Source organism: Hirundo rustica, chromosome 5 (genome assembly GCF_015227805.2).
Source record: "Hirundo rustica isolate bHirRus1 chromosome 5, bHirRus1.pri.v3, whole genome shotgun sequence".
NCBI classification, from domain to species: Eukaryota; Metazoa; Chordata; class Aves; order Passeriformes; family Hirundinidae; genus Hirundo; species Hirundo rustica.
Genome location: NC_053454.1, coordinates 43,543,178 through 43,568,441, shown reverse-complemented (window position 1 = coordinate 43,568,441; position 25,264 = coordinate 43,543,178). Strand labels below are relative to the sequence as shown.

At 36.4% G+C, this 25,264-nt stretch overlaps 1 protein-coding gene across 5 annotated transcripts in view; it reads right to left on the bottom strand.

Moving 5' to 3' along the window:
• The window catches only part of RAPGEF2 (Rap guanine nucleotide exchange factor 2), a 184,289-nt gene that overhangs the window by 79,061 nt on the left and 79,964 nt on the right, over positions 1 to 25,264 (bottom strand). For 3 of the 5 annotated variants that reach the window (XM_040063645.2, XM_040063648.2, XM_040063647.2), the window contains exons 5-7: positions 10,872 to 10,947; positions 8,587 to 8,754; positions 5,914 to 5,931 (exon numbers count right to left, since the gene is read on the bottom strand). In XM_040063645.2, coding sequence (XP_039919579.1) covers positions 5,914 to 5,931; positions 8,587 to 8,754; positions 10,872 to 10,947 — 262 coding nt within the window. The remainder of the gene's footprint in view (positions 1 to 5,913; positions 5,932 to 8,586; positions 8,755 to 10,871; positions 10,948 to 25,264) is intronic. The other 2 variants (XM_040063646.2, XM_040063649.2) reach the window with 1 other exon arrangement.

Below are 25,264 nucleotides of genomic sequence, written 5' to 3'. Positions count from 1 at the left end.
CCCCTTCCCCATATGTACTTTATATACAAACAGAGTTTCTAACTGAACAACCCCATGTTAATGAGGATATCCTTTTACACATGTATATATTTCCTTTCAAAATTTTCCTCAGCTCTGATCACAGAATCTGCTCAGTTGGAAGGGACCCACAAAGATCATCGAGTCCAACTGGTAGAAATTCAGTATTTGTGTTTAGTTACACATTACAATGATCAATTTAGAAAAGAGTTTTACACAATCCATTTTTCTGCTGCACGAACATTTTTCTGCTTTCATGACATACCTCACATTTAGTTTTATACCCTACATCTCAGAAAAGCAATCCTTTATATAGAATAAAAGAGTGCATCACAAATCAGTAGCAGCAATAAAATCACAGTACTCTGGAAAATCTAGGCTGTTATTAACCAAAGTTTTAAATATGTGTGGTCACTGGCAACTCTACAAGACATAAACAGGACCTAGTATCATTAATACGTCAAAAAAAAAACCCTCGGAAATATTACTGACACTTCAGTTGGAGAAAATACTGCATAGCTTCAATGTTTTTCTTTGAGTTTCCAAATCTAATCACAATTACAAGTCCAGTTATGACATCAATGTGAGTCCATCCAAAGAGAATGGAAGAACAGTAAACCCCAATGGATGTAAGAGTTCTGCAGTAGGGATGATGTAATTTATAAAAATAGACAGCCTCTGACAGAAGCTGCAAGTTGAGTAAATAACACACTGCATGTCATTAATTTTACATTAGCTTGCCAGTAGTCATTACTACAAGGATGATGAACTAACAATTTTGCTTTGCTTTGGGTGCTACACAAAATAAAATGATAGCATTGCTCATATATTCATAATAACATAAAACTTAATACATAACTTGAAACAGTAAGGGTCCCCTAAAACATGGATGAAGGAAAGAAGCTGTGAGGTTAAAAAGGTGGTGTTTTGCCAAATCACACACAACACAGGGATGGGAATTACTTATTGCCATTATAAAGTTTTCAGTGAATGTCCCCATGAAGAAACACCCAACTTCCATTAAAAAAGAAATGGTTACCATGAGCTGCCCAAATCATCTCAAGCATTTCACATTTCATGGTAAATTATCCCACAATTTTTCTAGCGTCTCACTTCAAAATGCACCTAACATGTATAACAGAGTCACACTCTTCAGGAATTAATGTTACTGGATGTATTCAAATATACAGACTATGTATATCTATTAAGTATTTTGTATTACTTCCCATTATGATGTACACACCAACCTCATTTGAAATTACGAGTAGATCATCCCCATCATGGAATAATAAAGCAGTTGCTTTTGAAATTACACACTGGATTTTGTAGATGAAGGAAAGCAACTTAACAAATATCCTTCCTGATAAAAGGACACTCACATTCGGCAGTGTTAAGAACTAGCCCCTTTCTTTTATTAATGGAACAATCAATACAGTGTATTTTATTTTCAACATGAACACTAGCAATGTTAAATAATTGTATACGGTTTTGCTATTAATAGCGACAAATTTGTTTGGGCAAACAAGCATGCATTATTTATGCTAACGTGTTTAAAACTTTGCATACCATGCTACTTCTCATCAGCAATACTCTGAAAATTTAGGTGCGTACACAATTATGTTTTTCTGCTGACATTACTTAAATTAATTTGTGTTATAACCAGGAACAGAGTAAGTTCAGTTCAACTTTTATTTACGTGAGGCAACCTTCTTGCTTTCATTTTGCATAAGCCACAAAGCAGAACCTTCTCAGCTTCCTTTCTCTTCACATTTTTCCTCTATCTGGGGAAAAATCAGTTACCAGCAAGTTCCAAAATTGAATCTATTTAAATAGGTCCACGTACCACAACTCATGAATCTCTAAAGCCAAAACCCTTGAACATCCTGCGCACCAAACATTTCTGACAACCAAGTGTATTTGTCCCCACTCATTTCTCTGGGCACTTTTTTCCTTTGTAAATACACTTGCAACACTTCTAAGGTCAAGGATGCTTAAAAAAATGTTTTTTCCTCTGACCTCTCCACATCCTTTACACCTTTTCACAAAGTCAAGCTTTCATTGTGTCTACCACACCTTTCTGCCCACTGTCCTATCACATAATTTTCTTAGATGTGCTTTCCTTTTCCTTAAAGCAAGCTTTTCTTACTGTTCATGTGAATAACTCATGACTGAGTCTGTTGTTTGCCTTTTGTTTTATTAAGTGATCTTGTATTAGAATGGCAGTTCTAGATATTTCTAAACATCATCGGGAACATTAAAAGCTGCAGCTATTTACAGGCTTGAAAGATTGACAGCATTCCTTTAAACAGATTTCCTGTAGACTGGGTATCTGGCAACTGTTTGTACTGATTCAAACTAATTTAAAACAACTGAAATTCCACAAGACAACTAAGTACATTATGTCACTGGCATCAATTTACTATGTAAAATGCAATGCAGTAACATGAATACAGTTTATCAAGCCACATCAGAATACTGCAAAGTCCACACTGTTGAAAAGCAAGTACATAGGACGTATGTCACGATCATGATTGCATGTAGTGTGGTCCATGGAAGGACATGCAGCAACATGTATTTTACAACATAGCAAACATGCAGAGAAGCAATGGTATTTTGCTGGTTTTAAACATTAAACCTCATCCCAAATTATACTGGACTTCTGTAACAAAGAGCTAAAAACTGAATCAACTTCTTGTAATTCTCATCTACTGTGTTATCAACCAGAGAACACTGCTTGTCATCTTATAAACTTCCACATCACTTCAGCAGCCACACATTGAATAAAGGAAAGCAACCAGGGTTTTGCATCCAATTTAGGTAGGAAAAAAAAAATCATGGGTTTTTAAATCTTCCCTAAATGTAGCTATATGATATACAACAGTTTTAGAATGTCATTTTGAAGAAAAAAGAATGGTAAAGTCAAACTTGTTTTATAAAACAACAATCTGAACATAAATTTTCAGTCCAGTTATTTTAGATTCTTGGCAGACAATGGGAATCCAAACATTATCAGGAAAAAAGAAATACTTTGCCAATGCTTTGCACTGTTAGTTTTAAAAGAAGATAGGGGCAGGAAGAAAGTTTTTTACAATTTACTAAGTGAGTAGGCTCTTACCCTTTTCTAAAAATAGCACACACACACCAAAAAACTAGAAAAAACTCTCAGGCCTATTTTTTCAGGGAGTCATGGCTGCAATTCAGAGATCAGATTTGACTCAGCAACATTAGACACAGTATCATTTCCAGCCCTCCTCTCATTCACATTTTCAGTCAATTCCTTCAAATAAAATCCAGAAGGAATACTTGTCTGCCCTAAACACATCTCACAATGCTCCACAGCAGTGTGTGAGGATAAAATTGTTACATGCCTGTAGCTGGGGTAGAAGCCGGGGTTATTGATGGCTCTGTGCCCACCGCTCTTTTCTTTCCAACACGGGATAAACGGATTGTCACCCCACGTGAACCTCAAGCTGAATGGGATAAGGAAGGCTACTAAAGGCAGAGAGCCCTTTTGCCGTGATTTCAGCAGCTGGCTATAGAAAGCCCAGCTGAGAATGCAGTAGCAGCAAATTTCATAAGCCTGTTAACTAATTCAAATCTAGAGAGATTCACACAGAGTAGAACACCACACACCATCTTTCTGTTCAGGGCTATCCGCAGGTGCTTCAGCCATTATTCTTACAGACCTACCTGCATCTTTAAACATGCTCCAGTAAGATTTGATACTCTGTCTTTAGCAAATTAAAGACTATAGCAGAGACTAGTAAAAGCCCACATCTCAGTTTACATATCAAGTCTAGAGACACAGACTACCACAAAACAGGGAGTTACAAATCACTACTTGGAATCTCTATGTCGCTAAAGCTCAGCACCTTATTTTTGGACAAAGTGATTTTTCCTTTATGTGCTTGTGTCAATTTATGCCAAATATTCCATACATTATATACATAATAGCCAGCCCAGCAACGCTCAGACCGAGCCTGACTAATTCTTCACAGATGCACTGAAGCAGCCACAAAGTTTAGTGGCAGTAAGATATTACAAGAAAGTCTATCCTTTTCTAAAATCATTCCACAGATGATTATTCACTTTGAAAGTATTTAAAAAAAAAAAAAAAATCAAAACAATAGTCCAAAGCAGAGGTAAAGCCATGTAGGTTCTCAGGAGAATGGGTTCACACTTGTTTCAGTCAAACCCTTCTAAACAAAGGCTTTGCACAGAAAATACGATGTAGCCTTAAGTACGGGTACACATAGAATGAAAATCCGCATTCAGGAGTTAAAATCCTATTTCTGCTATTAAGTAAAGAGGCATTAAAACTAATCTAGTTAAAGATATTTCTGACACATGAGAAGCACAAACTAACATTTTCTTGATTCAAGTGAGAGCAGCTGAAACTTATCAGTTTTGGTTTTTTCCCCTGAAAATGAACTTAACAATTTTACAAAACTATAAAGATCGTAAAAAAAAGGATGTAATTTTATCTGTGTGATAAAACACATTCATATTATTTCTATATACAATGACATTTCTGTTTTCCTTACCCTAGAAATCACCAATACTCGCTCCAAAAGCAACATGCCTAAGTACCAATACTCGACATTAGATTACACTTCAAATGATCTTTCAAACATTAGGGTAAGTTATAAAATACTGCAAAGTCTTTCAAATTCCTACCATAATTTGAGAAGTACGTTATCACTCAAACACAGTATTTTAGTAACCATGGGTTACTTAGGATCATGCCACTGAAAAACTGGGGAGCAGTGATCTGAAGGTAAGGAACTGAGTTCCTAAAATAAGTGTACTATATATTTTGAAGAAAAAGAACATTTCAGCCCAGAAATCACTTGTCTATGATACTGGAAACATATTGAAATTTCAACCCTATACATGTATTAGATAAATTAATTCAACAATGTGACACAGGAGTAACTTTTAACATAAACACACTTCCTGATAAAAAAATATCACTAGAATTGACCATAGAAATGTTTGAAGAAAGGGAGAACTTTTAACCTAAAGAAAGTTAAGTAGCTTCAATTTGTTTTGAGCTCTATCACAAGATATTTCTCAAGCATAAAAGTGAGGAAATTTAACCATTTTGATAATACACATTCTTCTCAAATATTGTATCTGATAGGTGCTCAGTATTTATTTTGGCATTGACAAGTGCAACTGCAAATGCCACTTGAGTTTAAAAGATGCCACTCCAATCTTCAGAGCACTGTGAGTGCATTTGAGGTCTGATATCAGAAAAAACTTCCACATTTTGCTTGGTTTGGTACCATTCCAAGATACTTGACTTATTTGGGCACCTTCTTCTCCCTAGCTTGGCAGAGCTGTGTTTCAGATAATGGCCATTCAGACATACTTTGCCTACAAAATCCAGCCTCTTTATACTGAGTCAGTAGAAACCATCAGAACAGAAGACAAGCAAGAAATGCCACTGCAAAGCTTTTTTTTGTTCCTTTACTGCTCATCCTGTCACGCTCCATTTCCCCATTTTACCGACATACAGGTACTAAATGGTGACAGGGGTCAATTTTTTAAGTGAAAATTGAAGATAAAGTCCTCTGTGTCATGAAGAAGATACTTGAATAAAGTGTCTGCCAAACACTAAATATTTGATATACACCCTTTGTTTATAGTTCTCATTTCCTACACATCACAGGGTGTCAAAGCAAGGAAGGTCAATCAAGCTGGGCAAGAGACACTGTGCTGTCAGTAAACTTCACCCTTACATAAGTATTTTTGTATCACTATGAGATTGCTGAACTATCAAAGCAAAGGCTAGAAGGCAATTTTAGTCTTAATGTCACGTCAGTAGTATGATATCACACTGCAAACCCACGAGTACATTGTTAGTGGACCATACACAGTAAGTTACAATACCTGAGGTTTAGTGCATTCCTGTGAGCCAAAATGAAATGAATGCCATATAGGAGGAAAGGAAAAGATGAACATTATCAGACATGCCATAGTACATTCCACCACTATGAAGATAATGTTAAAATCATGTTAATGAGGGTCCACCATCCCATACAAGTTGGCTCTACTGCAGAAAGCCATGCTGCAACTGAGAGCACTGCATTTAACTCTTAATTCTTGAAAAGCACACCATGCATCTGCATTTCATCTTTACATTTCGCTCTATGCTCTTATGATATAGAAAACTTTCTTCAGAAAATACTGTTTGAACCTTCTGAAGAAAAGCATTCAGAGACTACTGCTAATAAAGTGCAATTATTTATCAACAAGCAAAATACTAATTCTACTTGCTAACGCTGTGGATTTAGGATAAAACAGAATAGAAAATTACACATGGTGAAGATTTTGAGGATACTATCAAAGCAGCTTCATTACTCTGAGTTTCATATACATACCACCTGAACTAGAATACATGCACATGGAAGAGCAAACTTGAAAAAATATATCGTATTAATACTTTTTCAATTTAACCTAATTTAATGCCTCCAACCTTTTTTTCGTCAAAAATTATAAAGTAGAAACAAAGACGACATCCTGACAGTTGCTGACCAAAGAACGGATGGGCAACAAATCCACAAGGTATGTGTCATAATAGGTCTTGAATTCCTATGTGTTTCCAAAAAAATCCAGCTTTTTCAGTCAATTTTCAAGAAATTAAGACCAATAAAATGAGGTCAAAGGACATGAAATAGGAAGGGCGAAAAGACAACGCAGCCTATAACACGTATGGTTAAAGCAATAGAAATAACACTGCTAGTAGAAGTGAATGAGAGAATAATGTCTACAAGATCACCAAATACTGTAAAAATAGGAGGAAATGGACCAGCATGAAGTCTTAAATACATTTTAAAACTCATTTGAGCTTACTTGACTCTATGTGCCTTGAAAAAAAAATAAAGCCAGTCATATGATTATAATACATTTTGATAAGCAACATTTGACTGCAATTATTGTAAATTTTACAGTTTATTTGGCAATCTCTTCGATCTTAGTATGAAATCTCGCTTTCAATGGATTTCCCAGCACATACACAAAACCATTATGAACTTGCACATCAGAACAGCACAGGATGGACTTTTGCTTTTAGTACCAGTTAAGCTTACAAAAACTCATCAGGCACACCTAAAGTGAAATTTATACAACAGGCAAGGACCTACAAATGCAAATGGCACTATGTAACCTAAATGTTGCCCCTTCTAGAGTTAGGTACAAATCACACTACCACTGTTTGCTAAGCACAACACACAGATCTAAATAATATGAACAAGAGTAATTATTTCTGTAATTCCTACAAAGTACAATGCCTTTTTTTTTTTTTTTTTTTTCTTTTGCAAAAACAGGCCAGTACAGTGTTTATCTTCAAACCAACTGAACTGGCTCAATTCACCTTAAATTTAGAGCCAATTAAAACTGCACTGAAAATTAGACCATGGAAAGCTGTTGTATAAACAAAACCAAACTGTTGGCATAAAATGTAATTATTCAAGTCATGAGGAAAATCCTGTATAATTAACAGATGTAATCAAACATCAACACACTTATAGACACACATTGAATATACAGTGAACTGGCAAGCAAATCAAGGAATAAGGGTAAGGAAGAAAAATTGAAAAAGCTAACAACTGCATTGTACCAAAGATGGCATTTTAAAAACACTAAAGCTCTCATCCTGCAAATTTATATGTATGTGGCTTACATTGTACAAAATTCAGCCCTTGGAACTCAGATTAAATATACACAAAGTAATTTATTCCTATGCCTTTATGGTTGTACCAGATTTAGAGCTTAAACAAAAAAAATGAGAGCCAAAGACAAACAGGCTTTTCCAGTATTTTGCTCACAGTTGGAATCAATACAAAAGAAATATATTAATCTAATAGAGCTTTTCTCAGTTTAAAAGCCATATAAAATATTTTGTAGAATAAGTTCTAATTATTAGTTTATTTTAATCTCAAGAGAAGGTTTGGAAACACAGACAGATTCCCTCCCTGACCCCCAAAAGCAGTCAAGTAAAATGACCAAATGATTTCTCCCATGATGGGCCAACAACATAAAATCCACTAAAATCCAAGTATAAAGGCAACTACCAGAAGAAGTTAATTTAAATTTTACATTTAAGTTCTCAATTCCAAAAAGAAACTACAGATTTAACCCAATCTTGTGTACTACAATGCAGCACAGTCCTTTTCAGGCAACACCTGTTATCACATATGTGAATGAGTGCTACACTAACTGACTTTTTAACACAGTACACGAAACTAATTCTTCTATAATGTAATAGCAAAAGGAAATGAGAACAGAATTTCTTTAACCATTTCCCATAATGATTGCAACATTAAAAAATAATACACAACATTCACAGTCATAAGAAACATACTTTCAACTCTGAGCTAAGATGCAAGCAGCACACATGTTCACATACTGATGGAGCCACATTCACAGTTATTTTGAAGGGAAACCTCCCCACAGAAGCACACTTGAAAGATATCAGCGAGTTTAGCCATTTTGACTGTGTTATTTTCAGTAGTTTTTCCTGTTTATGTTTTTTTTTGTGAACCATAAATACAGACAGCTTACCGTATGGTAGCCTCTAGGCAGAGGCGGCTTCCCCACAGGATAAGGGTCAACAGTATCAATAATTGTTTGCCGCTCCCCTTTCTGGTTGATTTTCCTAAATCTTCTTCGAGATTGCCTGTGAGATGCTTGACGCTGGAAATATTCCTCATTTTCTTCCATGTAATCAACCTACAACAAGACGCAAGACAGTGTGTCTTTCCCCTCAAGAGAGAAAAATGTTTCTTCTTGTTTGAAACAGAAGAAATTCTATTTTCAAAAAACAGCAGCCAGCTTTTGAGTTTCCTGCATTCTCAGCACTAAGTGTGAAATCACTACTAAAAAAAATAGAACAACATGAGTATGAAAAGGATCACTGAATATGACCACTTTTCAAAAATGACAGAAGAAAAATTCTTCCTTCCTCACCCCTTTCGTATTCTTGCACAAATACAAACATTTCACCAATCAATACATTACAGAAAGAAAACTGGTACAAGAGAATAGTTGGCTGTTTCCCTATTGACATCTATTCAGCATCTTCCCTAACTGATCCATGGCAAAAGCTTCACTCTTCAGGCAGGACTGGTTTTATTATTTCAAATATTTTGAAGGCATAAAAAGATTTCTAATAGACTGGATTTACTTGTATACTTCAAAATCACAACATGGAGAATAAAAAAATACCTATTAGGCATATCCTAGTATAAAATTAGTCTTCTTGGTTTCACTGTCTAGAGTTTGAAGACTACTTTACTACACAACACTATGCTGTGATGAAAATACTTGAACTAATAATTCTGGTTTACTCAAAAGAGAATGATACTTTTGCAGTAATTTGGCTGAAATACAACATTTCTTCTGTGTTCACCCTACTATAGAAACCTTACTCGAGTTATTTGAGACTAACAAGGAAATGAAGAAAAAAATCACAGCTTCCAGCGCTGGCTATATAGGGGGATTCAGTTAATTCCTGTTATTCAATTCCATCCCTCAGAATGAGAGATGAGGCACCTCACAAGACTCCTGCATATTCTTCAACAAGGAAATGTTAAGACAAAACCCTCCTATGTATTTGCAGCTTACCCGAGTCAGAAGCGTCACACATCAGTCAGCCCATGTGACTCAGTACTGCACTGACTGAAATGGATGAGCACAGCCCCTGGCTCACCAGAAGAGCAGGCAGTGTTCACCCCCTCCGCAGGGAGTGCCTGTTTTACGTCTGACACCTTCACACTCACACCCTGCTACACCTCTTGTGTGCCTAAACAACTCTGGGGATGGGATTCTTTCTATACAAAGTACAATTATTCCTTTGAAAGCCTGAGTGAAGCATTCAGTTTAATCTTTCCAAAACTGTACAAGTTACATTTTTTGGCAAACACGTGCCTCTGACCCAACACTATTCATCAGCCAAAAGAACTTCTTGTTGTTTAGTCATCTCCTTTCCCAATGCCCCTCTTTATACCACTCTTCCTTATAACTTAACAAGGAATTCATGTGAAGCAGACAGACATTCACACAGCTACAACCAGTGAAATTGTATACTTCTAGAAAACAAAACTGGGCAACAAACTGTTTCCCAAACAGTCAGATGCAAGCTACACAAACTGGTAATAAACAAGTACAATCCTAAAGTAATACTACGTTTTTCCAAGCTTCCACAAGTTTTACAGAAACTGTTACTTTTTAGGAAAAAAAATGGTTAGTATCACAGTCTATATTTAAGCTATCTATACGGCTTAGATAACTGTCATGCCTGTATTATGAACTGATCTTTATCTCTGTGACAGAGAAGAAAAAAAAAAAAAAATAGCCCATTGATTCTGCATTTGTTCGAATGATGTGCCCTGGGGTAACAACTAAAACTTTTAAGGCTGTGAGCCCTCAGAGACAATGTTCTGCCACTGGTCTACAGCAGATGCTGTTAACAAAAGACCCTCACCTTCACCCAGGGAGGCTGGTAGAATTTAAAAACATTCAAATTTATTCTTAAAAACCTGAGACGGTTGAGATTACATTTAATTCAAACATTAATTACTTAAACCAACCTGAGATGAATACTTTAAAGCACCTATGTTTACCAGTAATAATAAAGCGGCTTTAAAAAAACTCCCCACAAACTATTCTGCCAGCACAAGAAAAATTTAGTTTTACAAGAAATCTGAAAAAATAAATTATAAGTATGACACCTTATATTTATTAAAAGATCATGTGGAAACCAGAAAATTGTAAATCTTTCTGGAAGCTGAAGCGTTACCAAAGCCCATCTGTAAAATCTGAATGCAACTGACTGAAAATATTCTTACCACAATCATTTCAGATGGCTCTAAAACAATGCATTCACATCCACGTCTGAAGCTGCCGGCAGAACGCTTGCCAAAACTGGAAAACAAAAATATTTCAATCAGAAAATAAATCAGAGCAGTAACAGAAGTCGTAAGCATATTCAGATCTTATCCAGATATTGTAAAGCAGAGAAAAAACATACATACCTGTGCACAATACAAGTTCCATGCATACATACTTCAACAATTAACTGAGACTCAAGGACACTGAGAGTTGTCTATTTTGTATTTACATAGTTCCCTAAGAGTATTTGCTAAATAAGTCTATGAACACCAAAACAAGTGTCAATCAAGAGCTGCCAACTGAAGAGGCGCAGTTGATTCTGAACAGCATCAGAGTTTGATCTACTATCTTCTGACATTACAGTATTAAGTTACCTAAGCTATCTGCATTTCTTTAACAAAAGCTAACTGGCATACCAAGGAAATAATTAAAACGCTGATCAACTTCAATTAGATCTTTTCTCCTTAAAATGAATTAATAAAATAAAGAAGATGAGTGTATTCCCAAATTAAATAGCTGAGGACAAAAGGTTGTTCTGCCCTTTCCTGAGACATTCTCATCATAGTGCAATAATTAAACATGATACTATTTTGTTCCCTGTAAGAAAAAAACTGAAAGGTTTTTTATTTTAGTTTTTGGAGTGCTCTGCCTGTATTAGATGAATCTGTGCACTGCAGGGTCCACTGCAAAGAATCCCCAAAGTGCACATAATAAAGGCGGAGAGCAGAGAACTAGTACATGATTCAGTGAAATCCAGGACCTTTACAGTTAGATCCTTAATCATACACCATCACAGTGGAAGAAAGGCAGCCAGCTGAAGTTTGTTTCAGGGGTGTGTGATTCCTCCTCTGGGTAAGAATGCCAGGTCAACGCCAGACCTTGCCCATCGCAGACTGGAGGGCAAAACAGACACCAAAATGATGCAACTTCAGGACCCCTGTTTAAGTCTGCTGTAACACACTGTGGTAACACACTGAAGCTATGGTGTTTGTGAAAGGTAACTGTTTTAAGCTTTATTTCCTTACTCACAAACTGCAGTTCACACATCATTCAGAACAGTCTATCTAGCCAGTTCATATCTGTGCTCCTGTCCTGCCTGGCGTTTAGTAGAAATGAACAATTTAACTGCTACCCCAAAGGCTAATCTCTTGACAACAGCACATTTATAGGCTCAAAAAGAAGGCAGTCAGATATTGAAAAGAAATGCCAGCTGTGCTTATTCATCAAAATAATAATCGCATTTAATGGTACATGGGACTTTTACAATAGAAAAAATTTTCCAGAATACTAGGTCTCTTAAAAAGAAATATTCAGTAAAGAAGTCTCTGGACAAAATGCTTATTTTCCTGGAGGCAAACACATGCTTCATCTTACAGTCCAGCAACAAAACACAGGGCTCTTTACTCTACAATACCAACTTGAATTTTATACTATTTCAACTACTCTTAAAGACACCAGAAAATGAAGCCATTATACCGATCCATTAAACTGTTGTACAAGTGTCAAAACTTATTTCCTCGGCCAATAGCCTGATTCATACCCCACTTTTTCCCTAGAAACAGAAAGGAGGAGTAAAGGAAGGAGAAAGTAAATCAACTCACTGACTGAAAAACAAAAATGAAAAAAATGGCAATTAATAAGTCAACTTATTTGATACTCTAGTTGGAAGCACACAGAAATATTCTCTTCCCACTTAGAAAACACATATTGCTGTATTTTTGCCAACCCATTTTTGTAGCCTTGGAGCAAGCACTCATTTCAACAGAAAATGTATATACACTTTTCAACTCCACCTTTCCTCCTCCTCTATTGCTGTCTGTAAGTATCCACTTTAAACTTCTGTCTGTTGCTAATTACTGCTGACATGGAAAAGTTTTAAGCTTTAGCAAACACAGTAAAAACAAAAACTGTGTTTTAGATATGCTTTCCTATTCTTGAATAACTTGTTTAGATTTCACCTTTTAGCACCAGAGAACAAATAGTCAACATTATTAAGATAGAAGGCATGAATTCAGTTACTATAAAGAAAATTCTCAATTTTTGCCCCAAGTGACACAGCGGTTCTCATGGAAAATAACTACACCATTCCTGGACTGTTCAGACTCCTGCAACAGTATGAAATTTATCAGAGCAGACAGTGCATCACATGTGCATATTATCTTTGACCAAAGATCACAAGGCACTTCAGGCTGCAAACAAACTCTCTAAACTTTGTGAAGTGCTTAAGAAAGAAGACAACTAAATCAAGCCACAATAAAGTTAAATGACCTTTCAAGCACTGCTGTTCTCAGACGGCCACACCAGCTAAACTTCCTGACTTCCAATCTCTGGTGAAAATTCATCATCAGTGAGGAATTCACATAATCAGTGAAAATTGGGGAACTCTCTTGTTACATCTGGGCACTTCAGAATTGTCCATCTCTGACTGTGGTAGAATATCTATCACAGTAGTGCATACCATCTCTTGCAGAATCACACTCGAACAAAGGTTTTGTTTGACATGCAGCCCTGAGAAACAACTGGCATCTTAGGGCATTGCTAATCCTGCTGTTTCAGTTCATAAGACTGACATCAAAGTCAGTAAGCTGCATCTGAATTAATTAGAGTTTCCCACAAGAGCAAAACTAAAAGATGAACAAAAAAGTACTTCACTGACACTCTTCTCCAAAATGCCTTAGCTGCTTCTCTACTAGCCATTCAGCAGAGGAAGCCATCAGACAAACTCAGTTTTATTGGAAACATGTTATTTGAAACATTAGCATGCAATAAGAAGCAGCAAATACCCAACACACGATACAGTCTGCTTACTGAGCTGATAAAAGTCCAAAATGTAAAACCTTCCATCACATTCTTCATTATAAGAATGTGAGGCACTGGAACATTGTCCAGAGAAGCTGTAGATGCCCCGTCCCAGGAATTGTTCAAGACCAGGTTGGATGGGGCTCTTGAGCAACTTGGTCCAGTGAAAGGTGTCCCTGCCCATGGCAGGGGATTTAGAATTATCATCAGATAAGTCTTTCAGGTCCATTCCAACCCAAGTCATTCTGTGATTCTCTGAAATACCAGCTGAAGAACTTCATACAAGGGACCATGAGCAGGCTTGTGAGCTGGTTTGTGGGAAGTTAGGCATCACACAGAAACAGTACCAAGCAAATACAGTTTCAGTGGAAGGAATTATAGATTATCTTCTTAATATCCACTCTATTTCAGTAACTTTGACTAAACAATATTCTTTACAAAATTTTGATGCCAGACTTTCCATAGAAAGTGACTTTGACTACCCAGATTTCTCACAAAATAGTCAACATAAGTACTGGCTAGCTAAAGTACAATGTAGAGAGCCTTCATTAGCAGGTTTCAATAGATCAGGGATTTGACAAATTTATTCTTCCCTTACTGTAGGGTGAGATAAGCCTGTGCATTTGAGAGCTTAAGCTTAAACCCCATTTTTGTTTTTAAAATGCAGTAGAGAAATTTACAAGATATACACTTCACATTTGGTTGGATCATACCATTCCCTAATAATTCAAATCAAAATTGTCTTATTAATTTCAACTCCTAAATATAGGTTGTTTGCAACTACTAAGTCAATGTTACACCTGAAAGAATCACAGATTTGCAACTATCTTCTCTAAGTTGGTGATGTGCGTAAGAGAATTTCACCGAAGGAAGATAAAGCAGTTTAAAGGTATCTTTGCAATTGTGCCTGTAAATATGGGATGCAGAGGTGATACAGTACTCAAGACAGCGAGAAGAGCTGCCTGGTCAGGATATTGCTGCCTCACCTAAATTCCCCAAAGAACCTTGTTTTGCGGCAGCTGTTCCAACACTTTGCTTCCCTTCTACCACATAGGCTCTGACTTGAAGTTCCCCAAGCATTAAGCTTCACAGATGCTCTCCTCCTCCTCAGTACCTGTCCTAGAGATAATTTCACTTCTGGAGTCCTTTTCTGTCATAGTACTTGTATTCCCATAGGGATACTGAATGCATGATGTGAATATAAACCTATTTTAATTAAAAAACAACACCACCAACAACACAGTCGTCCCTGTTCCCCCCCAAAACAAACAAACAAACAAACCCAAACCAAAACTAAAACCCCCAAACACAAACAACAACCTAAACATTAACAAAACAATATTATTTACAGGAATCCACTTTACAGTGGACAGCCAGGTACTTTCCCCAAGCAATTTGTTCCTAACTATACTATTCCTTTAAACAATTGACAAAAGTCTAATTTCCCACTTGACTATTCAAAAGCATTATTTCCAAATAAAGTCATTAGTATTAAAAAAATTGGTTTTCTCGCCATGTATTAAAAGCGGGTATTTTAACCCATGTAAATAGTTTACAATTTCATCTGCATTTTAATGCACTCTTAAATTTAATTTACACTGATCAGAGATGACAGTTCCCTTATCCATAAGTGTATCTTACTACATGCATTTCTCAGCTTACAACTTGTTATACTGAACACATACATAGCTGGCTAAAGAACAGAGGTATCAGTTTTCAGGTTTCATGCTTGATAACAGAAGACAAGTCTTAAATGGAAATTAAGGCTTTTCTTTTTTCTCAAGTTTACACTCTCAGTTTTCATTAAAAAACCTCTTTGCTGTTATGAAACTACAGTAGTTTAAATATGCCTGTGGCTAACAAACAACAACAGAATAATTTAGGACCACTGCATGCATTTATTCCCCTTCAAATGTACTATAGATTTACTAATAAAACAAAACAACAAAGTACTTCAATTAAATGAAACATATAAAGCCACAAGTAACACAGGAATTTTTATAAGCACTTACACGTCTAGACAGCCAAAAACTTGCAGGTATTGAGGTGACTTGTTCTATTCTTTCTCTTATCATCATGACATTGGAGGACAAGGCAGTTTTCCCCAGACACGACCCATCCATTTCCCCAGGTCCCCAGGCATCCTCATACACGCACACACAGATGCTCTTTGCAAAGCTCGCAGGAGAGGCAGCAGCTACTGAAGAGGGAATGTTTCTCTATCAGCATTCAGTCCTGTCCCCTCACCCTGGGCCTCCACATTCCTGTTTTCACGTCAACCCAGCTCCCAAATGGAAAGTTATTTCTCAGCACTGGAATGTAAATGCATTCATCAAAAGTGATGCAGAATCTGAAGGAAACCTCACAACACCAAGAAAAGGGTTTTCAGTGTTAAACCCTTTTCTATTTTCCTCTTAAAAATCTAAGATTACTCACACAGAAAATGCAATTTCACTAATGACAATTAATTTGCAAAAAGGACAGACAAAAAATTAGGGTTTCCTCTACAATGTAATCTTAACTTTCATTTCTTTTGATATTCCCTACATTACATTAGCTTAAGGTTTTAGTAAAACTATTTCTAAGTCTCACAGAGAAAACCACAAAGGATGGTCATCTCTATGGTGCACATTCTTCAGCAAATAATACTTTTATAGTTTTATATATATGTCATTGCAATATTTTGAAGAAAGCGGCTGGTTGAGTGAGAATAAAATCTAGTTAATCGACCCTTCCTCTGAATCAAAAAGAATATTCTACTTAGACAAGTTGTAATGAAAGGAAAAATACAAGTAGCAGATTTTCTTGTTTCTCAAGTTCTTAGAATCTTATACGGTATATGTATGGAAAGAAACAAGTTCCATACAGAATTTGCTTTTTTTTTTTAATAAGTAAATTCACAATATAATTAAACCAGAAATATAATCCATGAATATTGAAATATTTTATCCCAAAACTCGAGAAATCAAGATATTAAAAACTTTCTTCATCTTAATTTTTCGAACGGGAGGTACAACTGTGCAATATTTCCCAATGCAGAAAATCTAAATAAACATGGAGATTAAAGTACGCATTATCCTTCTCCCACCTTCACTGCAACCAATCCGTACCGGTTCAAGACTGTATATGAATAAATCTGTAAGCACAAGGCTATGCACGGTTCAGTTTAGTTTCTCAAACTTTTAACGTATTCATGGTAAAAATGGATCTTAAGTTACATAAACCCAACACTTCAAAGCGTTTCCTGTGAAAATTACATTGCTTCAGTTGACACCCACATTTAGGAGACTCATAGAAAACTAACAAAAAGAAATACAGAGGTATTGCATGAAGCATATTTAGAATTTGAAGTTAAGCCAAAGTGTCTTCATTTGCTCTTGGGTAGCCCTCACCCTGAAAATGCTATTATTACCACCACCATTTACATTCAAGTGCCACCCACTGCATTTCCAATCTTCCCGCTATCCTCAATACCAGAACAGAGAGGAATCCCCATCCCATTGGATGGATCATGTGCTGCATGTCCCACCTGCACATGCCATTTCCTCACAGCAGTGCCATGACTGAGGAGGTCATGGCAGGCACCTGCTTTCAATCACTGCATCAGGTATTATCTGATTATACAGAAATAAACATGAGCAGAATTGTCTGGTCTCAAAAAAAAAAATACCCAAATCAAATCTTGATGTAATAATCAACATTCAGCTAGCAACAACACCAAAACATTAATTAGTCAGATTTAGCTGTAAAGCCAACCAGTCACACTGAATTCCTTGATGAAATATAGAGCAAGTAGTAAGTAGATGTCTAGATGAGAAACAAAATGGGGCTACTTTCTATCTGCCATTCAGAGAGATAATAAGGGATTCAGTCAAGTTTCTCCTCATGCATCTCTTCCATTAAGAACTACTATATTTCATTTTGGTAGGTCCAGAATTAAAAGCGTTAGTCCCTCTACATGATTATTTTAGCCAGGTTTAGCTAGGTAGCTTTAGCTGGGCTTCACATCAGTGCTCTGAAACCCAGACCCCCACACAACTCATCCTTGCCAAGGAAAAGAAGAAAATTACAATTAAGCTCCTGTACATGCACAAGCCATTCCCAGGGGAACGCTTAAGTGCTCTGATGAAAACTAAATTTGGCATGGCCATTTTCTGACCCCTCAGAAAACAAGACAGAGCCCTTCATGCATGCAGAGCCGCTCTAACGTGAACAGCACTCCACTGGGGATGATGCAAGCAGGGAAGGCTGCAGCAGATTTCCCCACTCTTAGAGCTACACACTGGAAACTATGAAAGCAAGAGTTTGTCAACTAAAAGACAGGGCATCATTATACAGAAGATCAAATTATCTGATAATATAGGCTGACTTCTCTGATTCTCATTTGAATTAGTGCCTGTCTTTTAGGAAAAGCAAGTAAAAATGGCAAGGGAAGCCCAAGCTGCTTTTGACTTGTAATAACTATTCTTTTTAATTAAAATGTACTGGTCATCTGCATATCAAAATAGTAACTAGATTAGATTGCTTTTTTTTTTCTTCCCCCAGCAAGAGCAAGTAGCTGCTTTACAGAAATGCTTTTCAGTTGAAAGGAAAATTGAGATGCTGGCAAGTTGAAGAGGCATTTGCAGACCTGTCACTACTTGCAAATCCTGGAGACATGAGCTCACTGCATACCATGGATAAGGATGATTAGGCTTATCCAATGTCATAGGATAGCTTAGATGTTTACAGTCTCATATACAACAGCTCATGTGTCAGGGAAGGGGCTCACTTTCAATATCACACCTAAGTACACACCACTTAATAACACCTGGGAGGAGTGTTTCACAAGAGAAAAAAGCCTCAGACATCACTGCAGCTCCTTGCTTGACTTGGGACCCAAACCACCCGCTGCCTGTGGGGGAAGAGGAATCACAGTGCTGCTGCAGCAGGAAGGTGATAAGAACCCAGCAAGCCAGACAGAGAGAATGCCTGATGAATAACCAGACCATATTAAAATTATAGAATAAGCACATTTATAGTAAATTAATGCTTTAAATAATTCCTCCTAAAAATGTGTAGAAGTGAAACTCCAGCTGAAAACTTTAGAGAACCTCTTCAGTATTTTGAACACTTTTAGTTAGCATCCTTACAGATGACAGACTATAGTGCTTTAGCTACGTAATACTCATAGGGATTTAATTCTGATGCAAATGCAACCCAGATCAGAGGTTGCATTAATTTGCTCATTTACAGCTGATTACTGAAAGCACTTCAAAAGAAGTTCCTGAAAACCCACACTGAATAACTTGAAATGAGCTAAATTCTGGAGGTTTGTTTCCATAGAAAGTCCCCTCAGTCAACACTGAAACTAAAGCTTTATTATCTTCACTCAGTTTTTCTTTTAGAACAGACTACTGTTTTGAAAAGTGAGGTTAATGTTAAAATTTTACCTGGTTACAAGTGTGAATATGGTAGCAAATTTGACAGTTTAGACAGAAAAAAATAAGTAATTGTGTAAAGTTTCACATTTGTTGCTTCTCACTTTATATTTTCATAATGTAACATCAAAACTAAAACATTAAGCTGAAAAATGGTTAAAAACCCAATCTGAAAAAGTGCTTTTAAAAATAACAAACTGTTTTGCAAATTTAGTCTAAAAAGGGTAGACACTCAGGGTCTTTATAGCAGCAGGTGATCCTGAATAGTTTTCAGACAAGAATACCACTTAGTGTTCCTTTATGAGCCTTTTATATACACTACACAATATTAACGTTTGGATGGCACTTTTCTCTTGAATTCAAGATCTCTGTTCAAAGACTAAATATATAATCATATAAACAAACAATAACTGGAACCTGCTAGTAGAGGCAACAACAAACTTAGCTTGTTGTAGCAGTTCAGCTTTTCAACACCTCTAGTACAGAAAGCTAGAAGGCAGGTACATCATGAGAACATCTGGGAATAGATCCTTCTTTGGGGAAAATTATCCTAATTTTATTTTTAAATTAGAAGTTCTCGTATTATTTTATCTCAGAAAACATCCAAAGATTAAAGGTTTTTTTCCTAACCTACTTTCTTCTTATTCTTTCAAATAAATAAATGGTTTGAATGAAGACAGCTTTGCTTATGCTTCATGTTAATGACGTCTGTGTTGCCATGGCGATTACTCTGACATCACAAGATCTACATAATGGTCTCAAAGACTGAGAAGTTGTTGGAAAACATTACTTAAGAGGCAAGACCTTGTCTAAACACAGCTTGGCTTATTAACATTCATGAAATTCATTAAAACAGAGGAGTATTTTTCCAATGTCATACAAAGACTTTAGATGCTAGTTTCTAAATGAAGACTTTTTATATTGAAAAATACATAATAAGCATTTTTAAGTCCCCCTAGAGACTTTTATCGTTAAGGTATTATAGATTGTCAGTTTTTTTAAATTACTAAAATAACTTGACATGTCATCTAGGTTTTTCGAAGTAAAACAAGATCATATATATTGAGACTTTCCACACACACACCCCTATCTCATTCGATACAACTAATTCATTCACATGGAGAGTTAAACACATTACCTCAATAATGGGTTTCCAAAAATCTATTAGCATACAAAGCAGATGTATTCAAGATGAATTTGTATATTCGTGAATGAATAAACAAAACAAACCAGTGGAGTAGAAGTGACAATTTTGTTTTATATTAAAATTTGAAAAATAAATTATTCCCCACTTCAAATATTACAGCACCTCTTGTATCCCTGGATTTGGTTTTCAAACACATTTGAAAAATTTAGTATCAACTGAAAGAAAACTCTCAGACATTTTCAAATCTTCTACAATATGGAGCAACATTTTGTTAAAAAGACCATTTGTGGAAGAATTACAGTAGTGGCCTCATACTAAGAATCAAGACAGTAATTCTAATTCCTTTCAGTTATTCTACAGTCCTCCAAATACATAAGTAAACACCATTACTTCAGTTTATCAAGATTGTCCTTCAGCAAAATTAAGTTTATCAAAGTTTAGATTCTGAGAGGTTCACATGAGGCAAAGAAAAGGCAGTGTCCCCTGTCCCCTCTCTCCACATGGGTATAACTTCTCACTTTGGTATTCTTCATGATATTTTTGCACACAGTTCCTTTTGTTGTTATTTTGAGGTAAGCAATGACCAGATTACTTCAGTTCATTTCACTAATAAAACTCGTCCAGAGATTCTGAGGGCACGTAAAACAAACAGGGTCTTCCCTTTGACCTCATCAAGAATCCTATAATGCAGTTTTCCCAAGTAATTGAAGGGGGCTTTGATGTTTTGCAAGTTTGTGCTAAAACTCAAAACCTTAAGTAAAATTAAATTGAATCAGAGGAACTCTTAAATCAGAAGAAAGATATTACATAATAGGACATCTCACAAGCTGCAATATCAATTGTGAAAAAGTAACCATTTTCTTCAGACAGATACCTCTAATCAACAATGTAAGCAGTAGTGGATACCCCGATGTAATAGGTCTCACATTCAACTTTTAAATAACCATTTACTTTATTACACAGGGAATTTTCTCCTCCTTGATTTCTCAGAAAGAGCTCTCAATTTTTTTTCCATGTCCCCATTTGTATGCAAGCAATTTACTACAATTTCAGAATACAGCATTTTAATATTAAATCAAAACTGAAACTTCAGAAAGAAAATACAAGTGTGAATACAGTTGAAATATATATATATATCACATAATTATAATGGATAGAAGAGCAGTAAAAAGAAAAGACAAACAATGTTTCCAAGATCGCTTAGATGTTGTTCTCAATGACTTCAAGTTGTTACATGCTCCACCAGAAACTCTAACGCTGGGATTAGAAAGGTGCCTCTAGCCAATGAGACACACGTTAAAAAAAAAGAGTCAGCAATGAAACCCCACTGTTTCAAGGACAGCTTTTACTGCAGCACACCTAAGAAACCAGATAATCAACTAAACAGCACCAAAATTTTTCAACAATGAGAATACAATATCTTCAGGGAGAAAGTGAGTGTTTTCAGTAGAATTAATCTTTTTTGCACCCAGGCGGGTAGAGGGGGGAGATGATAACAAAAAAGCCAAAAAAAACCCACCAGTATTCCTGCATATTTTTTTTAAAAAATAGTCAAAATTTTAACCCAAACTTTCTAAGATTTAAAGAAATGGGATCTGAGAGTTGGCATCAGTCAGAGTTGTCAAAGACCACGTTTCCTCTGTTGGCTACCTTAAAGGATTCTCTCTTTTTCTCTCCTGTCTTTCTGCTAAAAAATCATGCCCCAAGAATCTAGGCTGTTAAACTCTTCTGCCTAATTTTATTTTTTCCTCATGGTCCTTTTCAGTTACTTTGAGCTATTAAGATATGTTCATGCTTATACAGACAAAATCTACTGCCCGTGTTACCTCAGATTTTTTCATGGGCAATATTCCACTGAAAAATTTTCATTATAACTAATCTGTACAGTAAACATAAAAAATAACTTCAGTTGGTTCACAGGCAAAACTCTCCATAAAAGCAGTGGTCTGGATTTATAATGTTGCGTACTTGGTTTCTATGCTGTATATTACAAATGCCGTTTTTTCATTACAGGAGATACCCTTAACTTTTACATATTTTCACAGTTTCAGTGGGAAAGACAAACACCACTGAAGTGAATAATGCACAATGTAAGAAAAGCCTAACTTCTTTCCTTATTTGAAATGTACCGACAGTGGCAAGAAGTGTCATCCTGACTCAGCTTACAATTACCATGCATGAAACAATGAAAAACCAAACGCAAGGATTTCTTGAATCTGCAAGCTCTGCACACCAATTAACGGTGTCTCCCCTACAGAAAGCATAATGAAATTGTTCTGAACATCCCACAAATGTCCCTGAGCACCAGCAGGTGATACAGACCTTCTCAAGCCCATCATCAAATCTTTCGCACTGAAAGAGACAGAAGTCAGTAGCTCTAAGTATATACAGCTAGAAACTGGTATAAGCTTTGCATTTGTGAGAGCTCCTGAAATTTGCTTTTCTCCTACCAGGAGCATTTCCATCCCTGAAAGCTTTCCTCTTAAGGAAGAGGAATCAAAACAACCCAGGCTCACTGGAAACATATTCAGGTCATTTGACACTTTCAGCTTCATTGTTATCTTGTCATTACAAACTTGGAAGGAAGCCTGGTGGCACCAGACACACAACGCTGAATTTCTATTTTTGTTTTCAAAGGATGCCAGTGTAATAGATTAAGTCTCTTAACATTTTATCCCCACCGAAAAAAAAGAAGAAAAAAAATCTAGTAGCACTGAAATATGACAGGAACAACACCAGACACCAGCCAATCATTTAGGAACTGTCTCCTCTTCTGTTCCCCAACACCTCAGATACTGTCATGATCAGTTTCAGACCTCAATGAACCCTTCAATTACTCAGCAGAACAGAAGATGGATGGGATAAAGGATAAATTAGCTATAAAAATATTAAAATATTTTTAAGTATTCACATTCAAAGAAACCTGTACACATTTTTCTTCAAACTCTGAGGGCACTTTTGGGTGACATGCAGCCTGTGCTCTGAATCCCAAATTTTGCTGAAATAGCAGGTGACATCACAAGGCCCATCAATTTACGGCTCAGCTAATTCAGCTACAGCCAGAGCTGACTGTGGCTGACGTGATGAAGTCAGACTCACCTGGAACCCTCCCTGCATGCCCTGCCTGCGTGCCTGCCCTCAGGGAGCTGGGCTCAGGCACAGCCCCATGGCAGCTCCAGCTCCTCCAGCACCTCATAAGGAAGCCCACAATGGCACACACAAGCAAGTGCTGGATTTCACTGGTTATACTGATCGTGATACCAACAGGAGATTAACAAATTCAAGGCAGATCGCCAGATCAGGCACCCCCAGTAAAATGCTACCTCTTGTAAGCAAGATTTTATTTTCTCTAGGAGATTGAGTCTCAGTAAGTAAACAGTCATACGTGCTGTGGTAAGTCTAATTTTCTGCTTACAGGTAACATTAAACATCTCCACCCAAAAGGACAAATGCAGTCTTTGGGGTAAATGCAGACAGTACAAAGCAATTAGTGTTTATTTCTCAATGTCTGTTTAAAATTCATTGTGAGTAATTAATGATAGCCACACAATCATAAATGGACTGACATCACTACTACTTCCAACTTCCTCCTTTAGCTTATGATCTCAGTCTTTCCTCAATTAAACCCTAAGATCATATTCCTTCATGCTTCAGTTTCAATTGATAGGACTGAACTGAACCAAGGCATTCAAACCAGACAGAGCACAAGGCAGCAGAGGGGTCAGCCCACAACAGTACCACGCTCTGTGCCTTCCCACCAGCTCAGAGATAATCGTGAGCATGGCTTCAGAACACCACCAGCTTGATACAGACATGCCAATACAACAAACAGGTCACAAGAAAATCCAGCAGCAGCTAATCTAGCAAAGTTTTCTATTCAAGACAGAGTTACAAGGGCAAACTAAATCCAAAGCATACATTTCCAAGAAACTTCTAAAACAGACTTGAAGCTATAACCTGGGGAGTTATTCTTCTCCATGAATATCCAATGTAAGGTCTTGATGTTTCCATCACAATGCTGCAAATCCTTAGCCATAAGCAACTCAGAACCTGGAAAAAGCTAAGTAAGTTCCACACAGCTCTTGATCAACTCCCTCTGCAGCTTAAACAACTAAACTAGCAGTTCCCTAAAATACAACTCTGAGCCTCCCAGAAGTCCATTGTTCTAAAACTGTTTCCTGCTGAAGGAAAAAAAAAAAAAAAAAAAAAAAAAAAAAAAAAAAAAAAAAAAAAAAAAAATCCCTTTTTAGGGGATTTTATCATGGTTTAAATATGTGTGTATACTGATCACTCTCAGTTAAAAACCCAGTTTCATTCTGTTATCTCATAGATTTCAGCCAGTAATAGCCATTATTAATAAACACTAAGTTGCAAATATATGAGTCATACTGAGAGAAGGATTTTATCATTGTGATTAAAGCTATCAGCATAATTTTACTGACTCAAATGATCAATCAAAGGCAATTCTGTATTCAGAATATAAACACACCATCAGTTAGATATATGTAAACCACACAAAAGAGCATGATTCAGACATCACAAAACTTGTTTCAGATACATAAAGCTGTATAAATACATGTAGATAGCCAAAGGTTCTGCTCCAGCACCATTACACGCACATTCATTACCTGTCAAAATTAAAAAGTCAGCCAAAATCCCTAACAAATTTTATCCTGAAAGGTTACTTTCATAAGTTAATCAGGATACGCTTGGATGAAGACAAAACATTTCTGTATAAACTGAATTTTGCTCTTCCTTTACACATATTCAAAAGAAGTCCATAATTTGTTCAATGACTCTCCAGTATGATTAGATACTCCATTTTTAAGTTGCGTTAGTATGGGAAAGACCAGAGGGCTAAACCATCAATATTTAAACATATACATCCCTTTTATTTTTAAAAATAGTGAAAAACGGATGTTCTCTCACCCTCAAAACATAAATCTTTAAATTAGAGGAAAAAGCTTAAATAATTGCTCCTGTA